Source organism: Leptosomus discolor, unplaced genomic scaffold (genome assembly GCF_034619465.1).
Source record: "Leptosomus discolor isolate bLepDis1 unplaced genomic scaffold, bLepDis1.hap2 HAP2_SCAFFOLD_35, whole genome shotgun sequence".
Lineage (NCBI taxonomy): Eukaryota > Metazoa > Chordata > Aves > Leptosomiformes > Leptosomidae > Leptosomus > Leptosomus discolor.
Genome location: NW_028237764.1, coordinates 1,984,866 through 2,000,519, shown reverse-complemented (window position 1 = coordinate 2,000,519; position 15,654 = coordinate 1,984,866). Strand labels below are relative to the sequence as shown.

General features: G+C 51.7%; 1 protein-coding gene across 1 annotated transcript; it reads right to left on the bottom strand.

The window, feature by feature from the left end:
- Positions 1 to 9,079: 9,079 nt before the first annotated feature.
- On the bottom strand, positions 9,080 to 10,045 carry LOC147412989 (olfactory receptor 14C36-like). The gene has a single exon (XM_086480855.1). The coding sequence runs from the start codon at positions 10,043 to 10,045 to the stop codon at positions 9,080 to 9,082; it is 966 nt and encodes a 321-aa protein (XP_086336981.1).
- Between the last annotated feature and the right edge of the window lie 5,609 nt (positions 10,046 to 15,654).

Below are 15,654 nucleotides of genomic sequence, written 5' to 3'. Positions count from 1 at the left end.
AGGTGGACCAACTGGTATCAACAGTTTCAGAGACTTTAAAAACATGAGGGTTCGAAATCGCGAGTGCGAAAATTAAGAGGGGACCAAGTGTAAGCTTTCTGGGAGTGGGGATCACAAGTTCTTATGTAACCCCCCCTCAAATAAAAATCCGTCGGAACATCAAAACACTCCATGATATGCAGCAGCTAGTGGGATCTTTGCAATGGCTCCGTAATATCGTCCTGATCCCTCCTGAAACCACGGCACCCCTGTACGATCTCCTGAAAGGAAAGAACCCATGGGAGCAGAAAACTCTGACGACGGAAGCAATGAACTCTCTTGACTTCATCGAGCAACAGGTATCGTCAAGAGCGCTCGCCAGGTGGAACCCAGATGCACCACTCGATCTGTACGTCCACTTTACGGAGGGAGGGGGGGTAGGGGCACTAGCCCAGGGACCCCCTGACAAAGCTAAACCAATACAGTGGATAGTCCTGGGAAAACCATCACGCGCATTCTCTCCGGGAGTCGAGTGCCTCAGTAATCTCATTATGAAAGGCAGGAAACTCGCCCTAAGACACCTAGGCAGCGAACCCGCCAGGATATACCTACCCTTCCGCAAACAGCTCCCAGCGCAATCAGTGGTGATGTCGGAGTATCTAGCCATAGCTCTCGTTGGATTTGGTGGAGAAGTCCGGTACGCCGCAAAGCCCCCCTGGACTCAAATGCTGGCGGTTGTCGACATCGACCTCCCACGGAAGATCATGGACCGGCCCCAACAGGGACCAAAAGTCTTTACAGATGCATCTTCAACAACCTCAATCGCGGCGGCAGTATGGCAATCAGGAGGAGAATGGCACTGTATTAAAATGACCGATTGTGCGCTTTCAGTCCAGCAGCTGGAAGCAATGGCCGTGGTACTGGCGTGTGGACTGTTTCCGGTGGAACACCTCAACATCGTGACCAATTCGATGTTCGTGGCCAAGCTTTGTTTAGCAATGTCGGGGCCCGGCGTGTCAACATCCACAGCGGCCCTAATGCTGGAAGAAGCACTTTTTTCCCGAAAGGGCACCATATCGGTCATCCACGTCAACAGCCACGACCCAATCAAAGGGTTTTTCCAAACCGGTAACGACAAAGCAGACGCCGCTGCAAAAGGGTTTTGGACGCTAAGAGATGCCTGTCAGCTACACGAATCTCTCCACATTGGAGCTAAAGCGCTAGCAAAGAAATGCGGGATCCCAGTCACTGACGCGAAACACATAGTAGCCACGTGTCCCCACTGCCAAAAAACACCACTGTGGTCCAGTGGCGTCAACCCCAGAGGCCTCAAAGCCTCCGAGGTATGGCAGACAGATTTCACGCTCTGCCAGTTGCTGAAGCCTCGAGCGTGGCTAGCGGTGACCGTAGACACATATAGCGGAGTGATCGTAGCCACACAACACCTCAGAACCGACTCCAAAGCAACCATCCAACACTGGTTGACGGTCATGGCGTGGCTTGGCATCCCTAATCAGATCAAAACAGACAATGGTCTGAACTTCGTCTCTAAATCAGTCCAAACATTTGCTTCAAAATGGGGCATCACTCTAACGCACGGCATTCCATATAATAGCACAGGGCAAGCGATAGTTGAACGAGCAAATTAAACCTTGAAATCTAAATTAGAGGTATTGGCAAAAGCAGAAGGTTTTGCCAACGCCATTCCCCCAGGGGACCAAGCACGCTTGTTAGTAACCACTCTTTTAGCATTGAATCAATTTCCCAGAGGGGAAGAAAGGAATAGTCCCACTCAAAAACATTGGGCCACTCGGGCACTGGAAGAAGGCCCACTGGTTATAATGAGAAATGAACTAGGGGAATGGGAACAAGGGTGGAGGCTAGTCCTCACAGGACGAGGGTATGCCGCTGTCAAAAAAGATGGAAAAGTTAAGTGGTGTCCGCTTAAGTCTATTAAACCGGACCTCCGGAATAAAACTAATGAAAACTGCGAGTTTTTGTCCACAGGACCGGATTACCTGACGCCCTCGTAACCCGTACGCCCCAGTGACAACAGAAGATGACAAGTTGACAAGTATCCTGTCCGCACCTGAGAGTTCCACGCATATGGAATCCAAACAACGGCAACATGGCTCCCCTGGGGGGGGGCTACGATGCCCTTGTGTGATCTTGATTTTAGGGCTTATCACGATAGAACAGGCAGGGTCAGAACACCATCCCCACCAACCTTTTAAATGGACCTTACTTCGGCTCAAAGACCAAAAGATCATCGCGACCCAGACAACACCAGGGGCACCAAGCTTTAATTCCACTCTATGTCAGCTTGTCCCGAGACCCCGATGCTGGGAGTATCTGGGATTTTACACGTGCCCTAGCTCGAATCCTGGGAAGGGGTATTGCAACTCCCCTGGTCATTATCACTGCAGTTATTGGGGTTGCGAGACCATAGCCCCTAGTTGGATACCGGGTAGTGGTAGAGACAGGTACCTAAAAGTCCAGTGGGGTCCGTACGAGTGCAGGACACCGCAGGGGTGGGGAGGACGTGGGAACTGCAAATACCTCTTCTTAAATGTTACCAATCCCACAGACGAAGGGTGGATAATCGGAAGAATCTGGGGAGTGAGGTACGCGGAACCGGGGACAGACAAGGGTGGCTTAATTCTCATAAAGAAGGAAACAATCCTGAATGATCCACTGCCAGTAGGCCCCAACCGGGTACTGACTGACAGTTCGGCCAAGAAATCAGAGGTCTATGTAAAGAAAGTTCCTGTGATCCAAACCACCCATGCCCCCAAAGAGACTGGGCCCAAAACCATGACAAAAACCATCCACGACCCTGACAAAAATTATCTCTGGGACATGATGCAAGCTAGCTACCAAATATTGAACAAAACTGCATCAAATCTCACGGAGCATTGTTGGCTGTGTTACGGAATGAAGCCACCCTTTTATGAGGCTGTAGGAGTAAGTGACGCACCCATACGGAAAAATGGTACAAATCCGGCCCAATGCAAATGGGACCCAAAAAAGCAAGGGATTACTTCGGCGAAGGTGGTAGGAAGTGGCGTGTGTGTAGGCAAAGTCCCAAAGCACAAAAAGCAACTGTGTGTAGATGAGACACGAAGTAAGACCCCTGTGCAGTGGTTGATACCAGCCAACAATGCTAAGTGGGTTTGCTCTGTTATGGGAGTTACACCTTGCTTGTCGTTAAAAAACTTTGACGAATCCTCAGAATATTGTGTCCAAGTAGCTATCATCCCTAAAATTTTTTATCATTCCGAAGACTTTGTCTATGACTCACAGATTACCCCAGAACATCATCTGTCCAAACGAGAACCCTTTACAGCATTAACCATAGCTACTCTAATGATCATCGGAGGTGCAGGATTAGGTACAGGAGTAGCATCCTTGGTACAACAGACTAAAGAATTTAGCGCCTCGAGGACAGCAGTAGATGAGGACCTGGCTAGAATCGAGCAATCAATAACTGCGCTAGAACAATCACTCAGATCACTATCTGAAGTAGTGCTGCAAAACCGAAGAGGATTAGACCTGATGTTTTTACAGCAGGGGGGAGTGTGTGCTGCACTAAGGGAAGAATGTTGCGTATTCGCGGACCACATCAGAATAGTGAGGGACACTATGACCAAATTGCGAGAGGGACTGGAAAAATGAAAAAAGGAACGAGAGGCACAAGAAAGTTGGTTTGCATCGTGGTTTAACCATTCACCGTGGCTGACCACCTTAATATCTACCTTGATAGGGCCGATCACAATGATCGTGATAGCATTGATCTTCGGACCCTGTATATTGAACAAGCTCGTGTCGTTCGTTAAGAACCGGCTAGAGAAGGTTAACATCATGTTGGTAGAACGCCGACAACTGCTTTAAGAATGTTTTTTTTTGCTATTCTCAATTATACCCCATACCCCCGATTATCCCCCAATTACTTCTTTTCTAGAGTGCCTTATGTTTTCTATCCAAGTTGTCGATATATATCCTAAGATGTTTTCTATTCTTTAACGGTTATATATATTTAACTAATTTAACTATCCATAGGGAGGGGGGAAATGTAGATACTTAGGGTCTGGCAGCCGGAAGATATCGTGCTGTACGGAAACATAGGGCCCCCCCTCCCGACAGCCAATAGTGCCTAGTTTATGATGTGAGCAGATGGAAATGAGGTCATAAACCTAAGCTATATAACGCCACATCACCCAGCAATAAACGCCATTTGCCGTCCACCACATTGGTGTCAGTGAGCTAATGGCCTGAGCGGCCCGGGGAAGGCCGCCGTGCCATTCCTGAGCCAGGTCGCCACGCCATCAAAGGCAACAAAGGAGCAGTGAAAACATCTTATGCCAGACTGACTGCAACCCCCATTCCCTGCCACCCCCACGCACTGCTGGGGGGGAAGAGAGCTGAGCCCCTGAAGACCAGAGGGGTGGTGGTGGGGAAGGTGTGTTGTATTTAAGAGCTGGTTGTAGCTCTCATTATACTTGATCACAGAATCACAGAATGTTAGGGGTTGGGAGGGACCCTGAAAGATCACCTAGTCCACCCCCCCTGCCAGAGCAGGACCAACTACAGTTGGTCACACAGGAACATATCCTGGTGGGTTTTGGATGTCTCCAGGAAGGAGACTCCACAACCTCTCTGGGCAGTCTGTTCCAGTGCTCTGTCTCCCTCACACTGGAAAAGTTTTTCGTTATGTTAATGTGAAACTTCCTAATATCCAGCTTGCACCCATTGCCCCTTGTCCTATGATTTACCATCACTGTAATTCTGGAGGAATATATTAAAGACCTGCTTTGCCACCTGCACATTCACAAGTCTAGAGACTGGAAGGGATCCACCCAAGAGTGCTGAGTGAGGTGGCCAAACGAGTCTCCATGGGTAAGCATGAGGGAGAAGCCAAAGGAGGCAGATATCCTGCTGGGGTAGATCACCCAACCAGGATGAAGAGGCAGACGAAGCATTCTATAAGTGACTGGGAGAAGTCTCACAATCACTAGGCCATGTTCTTGTGGGAGAGTTCAACTTACCAGATGTCTGCTGGAAATAAAACACAGCAGGGCAGAAACAGCCTGGAAGGCTCCTGGAGTGTGTGGGTGGTAACTTCCTGACACAGCCGGTAAGGGAGCCTACTGGGGAGGTGCCTCGCTTGACCTGCTGTTTACGAACAGAGAAGGACTGGTGGGAGATGTGGTAGTCAGAAGTTGTCTTAGGCTTAGCAACCATGAAATAATAGAGTTCTCGATTCTTGGTGAAGTAAGGAGGGGGGCCAGCAAAATCACTGCCATGGACGTCCAGAGGGCTGACTTTGGGCTGTTCAGGTCACTGGTCGAGAGAGTCCCTTGGGAGACAGTCCTGAAGGGCAAAGGGGTCCAGGAAGGCTGGACATTCTTCAAGGAGGAACTGTTAAAAACACAGGAGCAGCCTGTCCCTGTGTGCTGGAAGATGAACCGGTGGGAAAGACAACCGGGCTGGCTGAGCAGGGAGATTTTGCTGGAACTCAGGGAGAAAAGGAGAGTTTACCACTTTTGGAAGAAAGGGCAGGCAACTCGAGAAGAGGACAGGGGTCTTGTTCAGTCATGCAGAGGGAAAATTAGAGGGGGAAAACCCCAAATAGGACTCAACTAGAACTCAAGCTGGCCATAGTCATGAGAGACAACAACGAATGTTTTTGCAAATACAATAACAACAGAAAGAGAGCCTAGGAGAATCTCCATCCTCTATTGAATGTGGGGGGGGAACTTTGCCTCCAAGGATGAGGAAAAGGCTGAAGTACTTAATGCCTTCTTTGCCTCAGTCTTTAATAGTCAGGCAAGCAATCTGCAAGGTAATCAGCCCCCTCAGCTGGAAGATAGGGACCAAGAGCAGAATAAACACCCTGTAATTCAGAAGGAAGCAGTTAATGCCCAGCTTTGCCACCTGGACATTCACAAGTCTATGGGGCCAGATGGGATCCGCCCGGGAGGACTGAGGGAGCAGACGGAGGAGCTGTCCCAACCACTACCCATCATTATCATCAGTCCTGGACAACAGCGGAGGTCCCGGATGACTGGAGGCTTGCCAATGTGACATCCATCTCCAAGAAGGGCCGGAAGGAGAATCTGGGGAACTACAGGTCCGTCAACCTGACCTCAGTACCGGGGAAGATTATGGAACTCACATGGCATGTGCAGGAGAACCAGGGGATAAGGCCCAGTCTACAGGGGTTCATGAAGGGCAGGTCCTGCTTGACCAACCTGATCTCCTTCTATGACCAGTAAGCCCAAGTAATTGAAGAGGGAAAGGCTGTGGATGTTGTCTATCTGGACTTGAGTAAAGCCTTTGACACCGTCTCCCACAGCATTCTCCTAGGAAAGCTGGTGGCTCATGGCCTAGGCTGGTGCACACTACACTGGGTTAAAAACTGTCTGGAGGGCAGAGTACAGAGAGTTGTGGTGAATGGAGTTCAATCCAGATGGTGACTGGTCACAAGCAGTGACCCTCAGGTCTCAGTATTGGGGCCGTCTTAACATCTTTATCGATGATCTGGATGAGGGGATTGAGTGCTGCCTCAGTGAGTTTGCAGATGGCACTAGATTGGGTGGGAGTTTGATCTCCTTGAGGGCAGGAAGGCTCTGCAGATGGATCTGGCAAGGTTGGAACGATGGGCTGAGGCCAATTGTATGAGGTTCAATAAGGCCAAGTGCTGGGTCCTGCACATGGGTCACGAGAACCCCAGGCAGCGCTACAGGCTTGGAGATGAGTGGCTGGAAAGCTGCCCGGCAGAAAAGGCCCTGTGGGTGCTGGTCGACAGGCGGCTGAACATGAGCCGGCAGTGTGCCCAGGTGGCCAAGAAGGCCAACAGCATCCTGGCCTGTATCAGCAATGATGTGGCCAGCAGGAGCAGGGAGGTGATCGTGTCCCAGTACTCAGCACTGGTGGGACCGGACCTCTACTGCTGCATGCAGTTTTGGGCCCTTACTCCAAGAAAGACACTGAGGTGCTGGAGTGTGTCCAGGGATCGGCAACAAAGGTGGTGAAGGTCCTGGAGAACGGGTCTTATGAGAAGTGGCTGAGGGAACTGGAGTTGTTTAGTCTGGAGAAGAGGAGGCTGAGGGCAGACCTCATCGCTCTCTACAACTACCTGAGAGGTGGTTGTAGTGAGGTGGGGGTCAGTCTCTTCTCCCAAGTAACAAGCGATGGGACAAGAGGAAATGGCCTCAAGTTGCACCAGGGGAAGTTCTAGACTGGACATGAGGAAAAATTTCTTTCCTGAAAGAGTGATCAAACGTTGGAACAGGCTGCCCAGGGAGGTGGTGGAGGTGTTCAAAACATGAGTTGATGTAGAACACAGATCCACGCCTGATATCTGAGCCTGCTCAGGGGGGAAGGCAGGGTGGAAAAAAAGGGAAAGGATAGAAAGGAGGAGAGGGGAAGGGAGCTGCCATGGCTTTGCCCCAGATCAGCAAGGCTTTCTCAAAATCTGCATCTGTCTGTGCTCCATCCACAGCCCTGGGCAGGAGGAGCTGTATGACGGAAGCTGTTCACATCAGCCAGACCAGAACCAGGCAGGAGATGGGGCTCAGCCACCTAGGGCATCACAGGCACCTGCACAAACCGTGACCTTGCTCCTGCCCTACTAGCTACAGTGCCACCAGGGTCATTACAAGGAGATGCACATGCCAGGGGACACCTCTGGGCCTGTACCCTGTTTGGGATCATGTGACATCACAAAAACCTTGATGAGAGCTGAAGGGATCTTAAGAGCTCCTCAGCCACAAGTGACATCACAAAGCACCTGCACAACCCAGCTGCCTCCTCCCGCCCACTCACATCTCCATGGAAATAGGACAACACAAGCACCTCTACAAGCCACATGGCCTTTCATCCACTATCCCATACTCAGACAGCAGTTGCCTCAAAAGCACCTTCACAAGCCAGGGCGCTACTTCTGATCTTGGTTCAAGGAAGCGCATCCCAGGACTGCATTCAGGTGTTTCCCAGGGGATGTTACTCTCAACGGGAAGTGACCTCAAGGCACTGCCTGTCTCACAGGCCTTCATGGTACCCCTAAGAAGAGCTGATGGCCCTTGTGCTTGCTCAGGATCACCTCCCCACATGCACACGATATGCATGCTTAGGTCTGCTCTGTACAATACAAACATGGACTCCTGACCTAGTCCTTTGGTGTCCCTCTATGGAGGGACAAGCAAGCCCTGCGAGCTGAGGTGAGAGGTCAGTGCTGGAAATGGTGGCTGCTACTGGCTGCTCTGTGAAGATGGCCCTGGGACAGCTCCCCTGGGATGTCCAGGGAGCACTGGCACAGACCAGACCCCGCTCTGCGTGTCCTTCATATCCCAGAGCAGGAAACAGGCCACTGAGAACGTTTATCCAGCCGGCATGCTGAGGAGATCCCCACCTCAGGCACCTTGCAGAACCACGTTCCGAACTTGCTCTCAAGGGTAGCAGGAGACAACTGGCCCTGGGGATCCTCAGGAAGGTCCTTTTGCCCCAGGCAAAGGGCAGCCTGACCCGAGCTGACACCCACACCAAAGGGTTTTTCTTTCCATGTCCCCCTTACGCACACACACGATGCCCTGCTCTTCTCCCAGGACATCCCATCTCCCCACAGAGACTTTTCCCTACAAAGCTCATCTCTGCTGACCTGGATGGCCATTCCTGCACCCCCTCCCCAGGCTCCCCACAGACCCTGAACTGGTGGTGCTGCTCTGCAGAGCAAGTGGGCTGTGGTGGCCAGGGCCGTGCTGGTGAGGCTGAGAGGCAGACCCAGCTCAGGGTGGCTACTGCCCCCTTCACCTCAGCACACAGACGCTGCCCCTGCAGCTCCAGAGAAGATCTGGGAGAAAGGACCTCAGACAAACAAGTCAGTACAGGGTCCTTTATTTGGTTTAAACACACAGATAGCACAGCTCCTTATTTACACAAAGTCTGTGGGGCACACAAGGCAGGCAGATACTGACATAGAAACAAAATGTGAAATGACAGCATTTTTGTTGAAAACATTAATACAACAAAAAATCTAAAACCAAAGAAATCGAACAAAACTACCTCCCAAAACTACTGCTGTGACAGTAATGACATTCCATTACGAGTAACATGCAGAAGATGAGCAGTTCCTTTTTGCTTCTGAAAAACAACAAGTAATCAGTTTCCTCAGGGAATCCTTGAGCTCCTGGTTCCTCATGCTGTAGATGAGGGGGTTCACTGCTGGAGGCACCACAGAATACAGAACTGCCATCACCAGGTCCAGAGATGGAGAGGAGATGGATGGGGGCTTCAGGTAGGAAAACGCGCCAGTGCCTAGGAACAGGGAGACCACGGCCAGGTGAGGGAGGCAGGTGGAAAAGGCTTTGTGGCGTCCCTGCTCCGAGGGGACCCTCAGCACGGCCCTGAAGATCTGCACGTAGGACACCACAATGAACACAAAACAACCAAGTGTTAAACAGACACTGACCACAACCACCCCAGCCTCCCTGAGGTAGGTGTCTGAGCAGGAGAGCTTGAGGATCTGGGGGATTTCACAGAAGAACTGGTCCACAGCATTGCCCTGGCAGAGGGGCAGTGAAAATGTATTGGCCGTGTGCAGCACAGCATAGGGAAAAGCAGTGCCCCAGGCAGCTGCTGCCATGTGGACACAAGCTCTGCTGCCCAGGAGGGTCCCGTAGTGCAGGGGTTTGCAGATGGCAACGTAGCGGTCGTAGGCCATGACGGTGAGAAGAAAATACTCTGCTACTATAAAAAAGAGAAATAGAAAAACCTGTGCAACACATCCCATGTAGGAGATGGCCCTGGTGTTCCAGAAGGCATTGGCTATGGCTTTGGGGAGAGTGGTGGAGAGGGAGCCAAGGTCAAGGAGAGAGAGGTTGAGGAGGAAGAAGTACACGGGGGTGTGCAGGCGGTGGTCGCAGGATACGGTGGTGATGATGAGTCCGTTGGCCAGGAGGGCAGCCAGGTAGATGCCCAGGAAGAGCGAGAAGTGCAAGAGCTGCAGCTCCTGTGTGTCTGGAAATGCCATGAGGAGGAACTGGTTGATGGAGCTGCCATTGGACATTATTTCACAGCAGGAATGGAAGACCTGAAAAAGGAGAAGATATTGACAAGTCAGGACAAATTTATCTGAATAAGTCTTACACTATTTCCCATAGGTATCCGCTACCATGAATTATCTTTTTTTTCGGGGAGACCTTCCTTTACTTCATTTGTTAGTTCAGGATTGACTTCCAGAGAAGTCAAACCTGTGCTATTGCAGTGGTGTCAAACAGCCCGTGCATTTGGTAGGTGTTCCTGGCAATGGGTGCCTTCAGTTCAGTGAGAGATATTTGCCTCAGTGACCGTGTGACAATTGTCCCTATTTATTGCAGTGCGATGGAGTCAGCACCCAGACCGGCTGTGTCTGAGAGGGAAGAGCCCAGGGAGGGACCCAGCCCTTCCAACTCTGCGCTCCTGAACAGCAAAGTCTGCGTTGGAATCAGTCATGGCTGACACAGAACCTTTCTCACCCCCATTTTCCATCTCCAGGCTCTCTCCAGACATGATAACAGCAGCGAGCCTGTGGGGGAGAATGGGGTTGTCACTCAGTTCCCATCCTCCCCTGCTGAAGTGCCCCCAGCGTGGTAGAAGTTCACGTCAACCTCTTCACCATAGGGACATGCTCAGGTGCCTGAAAGACAGTGCCCAGCATCTCTTGAAGGGAGACTCAACTTGTTTCCAAGTCCCACATGCTGCATTGCCTAAAGCCCCCAGGGTCAGTGTCTCAAAATGCATTTGAGACACCCCCAACCCTCCCAGAGCCTGGAGCTTCCATATGCAAGAAAAAGAGCAGCAGGTATAAGAGAAAAAAAAACCACAAAGCAATACCCTGATCCCCCTGCAAATGGCGAACAGGAGAGGAAGGCAGCTGGCACTCGGGAAAGCCTTCTCCTTACACAGCAGAGCACAGCACCTCCACGTTGGTGACATCCCAGGCCGGTTGCTCTCAGTCCCTTTTCTCTGCAGAAGGAAGAAGTTTATGTGTCAGGAGAGATGCACCTTTGCTCTACTGCAGCTTTGGCTGCAGAGGAGTCAGTGCCTGCCCTGGACCACCCACCTTGAGGGCAGAGGGTCTGCTGGGGAGGAGGGGAGACCAGGGAGGCTTGCTCAGAAGAAGCTCTCTGTGTTGGGTCAGGAGCTTTCTGAATTCCCACTGCCATGACATTTCTAGTTTTCTGTGCGCGTGTCTCTGCTGCCTGGAGCTGTCCCTGTCAGAAGCTGTTTCTCTCTCCCCACATCTCCTCCCTGGCAGCGCTCACACGTCCCATTCCACAAACTGTGTGCTCAGATCTGCCTTGCATACAACTCCTGGCAGCAGAGCATTGCCCAGAGGCATCTCCGTGGCTGCAGGCTCTGATGGGAACATGAATTCATTGCTGATAAGCCTGGAGAGGTGACGCTGGGGATGTCTGTAAGCCAAAGGTTTTTTATTTTTGATAATCCCAGATTTAGAAACCTCCAAGTGAAACACATCTGGACTTTCAATGCCTCCTCCCAAACTGAGAGGATAATTACCATGTCCAAAACCTTCCTCCACCCCTGAGGCCACTCAGACTAGAAGACTGAAAGCACAGGCCCCTTCCCATTACACGTAAACCCTGCCTTGATGTGCTTCTTGAGAAGCTGCCTCTGCCAATGTCCTGGGGGGGATCTGGAGTTGTGAGAAGTCCTGATCAGTGCATCACCCTTTGAACAGCAGAACATCCCTGTCCTGCCCTGCTGGGGATCTGTCCTTCCACCCACAGCTTCTCCCCACAGCTCCATGAGGAGGTCCCAGGGCAGGCCGTGTGCTGATGCTGCCTGGTAAGAGTCACTGTCCAAGTTCACAACCTTTTGTGGTGAAGGGACTCCACTCAGAAGGAGAGCCTTGGGCACTGCTGGCTGCACACCCTCAAGTCGTGCCCACCAAGCTTCACACCCTCAAGCCATCCCCACCAGAAGGCAGCCGTCATGCCCTGTCCTTCTCACACTGCACTAGGGAAGCCCTGCTCTGCAGCCCGGCTTCCTCTTCTCCATCACAGACAGATCCCAGAGGTTGGACACATTCAGGAGATCCTTCAAGGAACCACCGACATATCACCCTGCACCCAGAGACTTACTGTGTCAGAGGCTGGGAAGAGTTCTCCTCCAGTGAGCTCTCAGCCATCCTCTCACTCTCCCCTGTCTTCAACCTCTCTCTGCCCCGCTCCTTTCTCCTTGGTGCCCACAGGCAGCCCCCTCAGCCTTGCTGCGCTTTGCAGAGCAGCTGCTGCTGGGCAGAGCTGTCTCCCTGCAGCTCTGCCTGCTTGCTAGGAGCTCTCTCTGTCCCAGGAGCCCAGCCCAGATCAGCAGCAGAGCAACAGCCCAACAACTTTTTAATCATCTCTCTGGTGGTTTTGATGTTGAGTCCTTGAAACTCAGACGGTGAGGCGAAGTCGAGGAAACTTCTCAAGGAGTCAAAGTCAGTGAGAAGCAAACTCCAAAGTTTCTTGAAGCGCTAATGGGTTCCATTGAGGGACATTATTGACAAAGACTCCCTGGAGCTGGTTGAAGGAGAAACCTGGAGGCAGTGAGGACAGGTAGGTAAAGGCAAGGTGAAGGTGGCTCTGATGCTGCGTAACCATTGGTGTGCTTTATCACGCCAAAAGAAAGCCCTGACTCCCCAGCCCCTGCAAGGCAGACCCTGTCCCTCAGCCATTCCTCAGGGTTCTTCCTGGGGCAGGGTGATGTGGGGATGTGCAGTGCCAAGGGCAGGGCCAAGGTCCTCTGCTTCTGGGTTTGTCCTGGGTGGGCTGAGGAGGCACTGAGGTGCTAGTGACATAAGTTGGAGGAGTCTTCTGGTAGGCCTTGAGGGTTGAGACAACAGCCCTAGCCAAGGGGAGAAAGACCTTGGCTCTCTTGGGGGCTTTTTGTCTTGCCAGAGCCCTTGAGCGTCTCCACCACAGGATGTCCTACAGTGTCCCACACCTGCGCTTGCCATTGCACTGTGCAGATCAGACTGTCCCCAGGAGAGGCCTGAGCAACGCCTGAGGGACATGTTCTCCCTTCCCAGAGGCTGGAGGTCAGGACCTGCAGCCTTCATGGAACATCCCCAGGTTTCCTCAGCATCAGAGCGACCTTGCCCTTGCCTTTGCCTGCCTGGGACGAAGGGAGCTCCTGGCAAGAGGGCAGTGCTGCCAAGAACTGTGGAGTGTCCCTCTCCTCCCACAATCCCAGAACCAAGGAGGCTGGAAGGCAGCCAACCGCCACCTTTTTTGGGCTTCTCCTTCATGCTTGGTTTCAGCCAGCAGCTCCTTTCTCAGCCATGCCAGCCTCCTGCCACTTTTGTCTGACTTCCATCATGTCAAGGTAAACCATTATATATTGTGAAGAGGAGATCCTTGAGCATCAAACACCTCTCTGCACCTGTCTTCTCTGCTAGATGCAGCCCATGGGATTTTTCCAAGGAGGTCCCTCAGCAGCCCAAAATCTGCTCTCTTGAAACCCTGATCTTTGCCTTCTTCCGTTTTCTACACATCCTCCAACCTACCTTCTCACCTCAGACTTTTGCATTCCTAACCAGCCTTCCCTTGTTTATAAATGTTGTGGTTTAACCCCAACAAGATATTAGGCACCACCCTGCACCTTGTTCACCTTTCTCCCCCAACCTCAGTGGGACAGGGGAAGAGGAAAGATAGAGTAAAAGCTAGAAAATTTAAGATGGTGATTTGGGGTCATTGGCCTGGTTGTGTCTGCCCCCAACCTCTTGCACCCTCACCCCTCTATTCACTAGTGGGACACAGTCAAAACAGAGAAGGCCTTGACGCTTTTCAAATATCATTCAGAAACAGCTAGAACATTCGTGTGTTCTCAGCATTGTTTTGGTCAAAAAACTGAGATGTAGCACCACAGGAGCTTTATGGACAGAAGTCAGTCCAGCCCAGCCAGACACAGTCCAATCTCCACCTGTTATTCCATACCATTTCTGTCATATTCAGGTCCCAAACTGTGCAAAAAAACCTTCTTATACAACTGTCCCCTTTCAATCACGGTATTTACAGACAGCTATCATTGCTTTAAATATGTGCCACCCCTCAAATATATCCATGAAATTGTCCGTGAAGTGTCCACTGAGTCCATGTCGTCCATGGCTTGGCTTCCGTTTGGTATGGTGGTTACTCAGGAGACGAAAGGTGTGTTGTGTGGAGTTACTGGTCATTACAACTGGCTCAGGTTGGGTCAGGGTAACTGGCTGGATGGCCGAGCACAGGCTGGTGGTGAGCAGAGTTCAATCCAGATGGTGACTGGTCACAAGCAGTGTACCCCAGGGCTCAGTGTTGGGTGAGGGGATCGAGTGCTCCCTCAGTGAGTTTGGAGATGGCACCAAATTTGGTGGGAGTATTGAACTGCTCGTCTGCAGAGGGACCTGGACAGACTGGATTAATGGGTTGAGGCCAATTGTATGAGGTTCAACCAGTCCAACAGCCCGAGTCCTGCACCTGGGTCACAACAACCTCACACAGCGCTACAGGCTTGGGGATGAGTGGCTGGAAAGCTGCCTGACAGAAAAGGCCCTGGGGGTGCTGGTCAACAGCTGGTGAACATGAGCCAGCAGTGTGCCCAGGTGGCCAAGAAGGCCAACAGCATCCAGGCCTGTATCAGCAATGGTGTGGCCAGCAGGAGCAGGGAGGTGATCGTAACCCTGTGCTCAGCACTGGTGAGGCAGCACCTCAAATCCTGTGTGCAGTTTTGGGCTCCTCACTGCAAGAAAGACGCTGAGGTGCTGGAGCATGTGCAGAGAAGGGCAAGGAAGGTGGTGAAGGGTCTGGAGAACAGGTCTTGCAAGGAGCGGCTGAGGGAACAGGGATTGTTTAGTCTAGAGAAGAGGAGGCTGAGGGGAGACATCATAGCTCTTTAAAACTACCTGAGAGAAGGTTGTAGTGAGGTGGGGGTCAGTCTCTATTCCCTAGTAAGAAGTGACAGGACAAGAGGAAATGGCCTCAAGTTGCACCAGGGGAAGTTTAGGATGGACATGATGTAGCATTTCTTTACTGAAAAAGCGGTGAAGAACTGGAACAGGCTGCCCAGGGAAGTGGTGGTGTCACCATCCCCGGAGGTGTTCAAAAAACACAGTTCCATGATTCTATGATTGTTGCACTTGTCCAGATTTTTGCAAAGCTCATTTAGGTGATACCTGCTGCAGTACTTGCTAAAACATACAACGAAAACTTGCTGTCGATACCAAACTGGGAGAAGTGGCTGACACGCCAGAAGGCTGTGCTGCCATTCAGCGAGACCTGGACAGGCTGGAGAGGTGGGTGGGGAGGAACCTAAGGTTCACTAAGGGCAAGTGTAAGGTCTTTCACCTGGGGAGGAATAAGCTTATGCACCAGTACAGCCTGAGGGTCCACCTGCTGGAGAGCAGCTCTGCGGAGAAGGACCTGTGAGCTGTGGTGGAGAGCAAGTTAACTATGAGCCAGCCACGTGCCCCATGAGAGAGGCCTCACAGATGGATTATATCACACTGCCATGAACCTTCCAAGGCAAGCACCGTGTGCTTACTGTGCTAGAAGTGACAACCAGATGGTTGACAACATGCCCCGTGCCCATCATGACCCACCCCCCAAAACACCATCTTGGGCCTTGAACAGAAAGTGCTGTGGCACCCCAGAA

What these genes read in the sequence shown, in the direction of transcription:
- LOC147412989 (XM_086480855.1), bottom strand. Translation starts at nt 10,045, where the DNA reads ATGTCCAATGGCAGCTCCATCAACCAGTTCCTCCTCATGGCATTTCCA.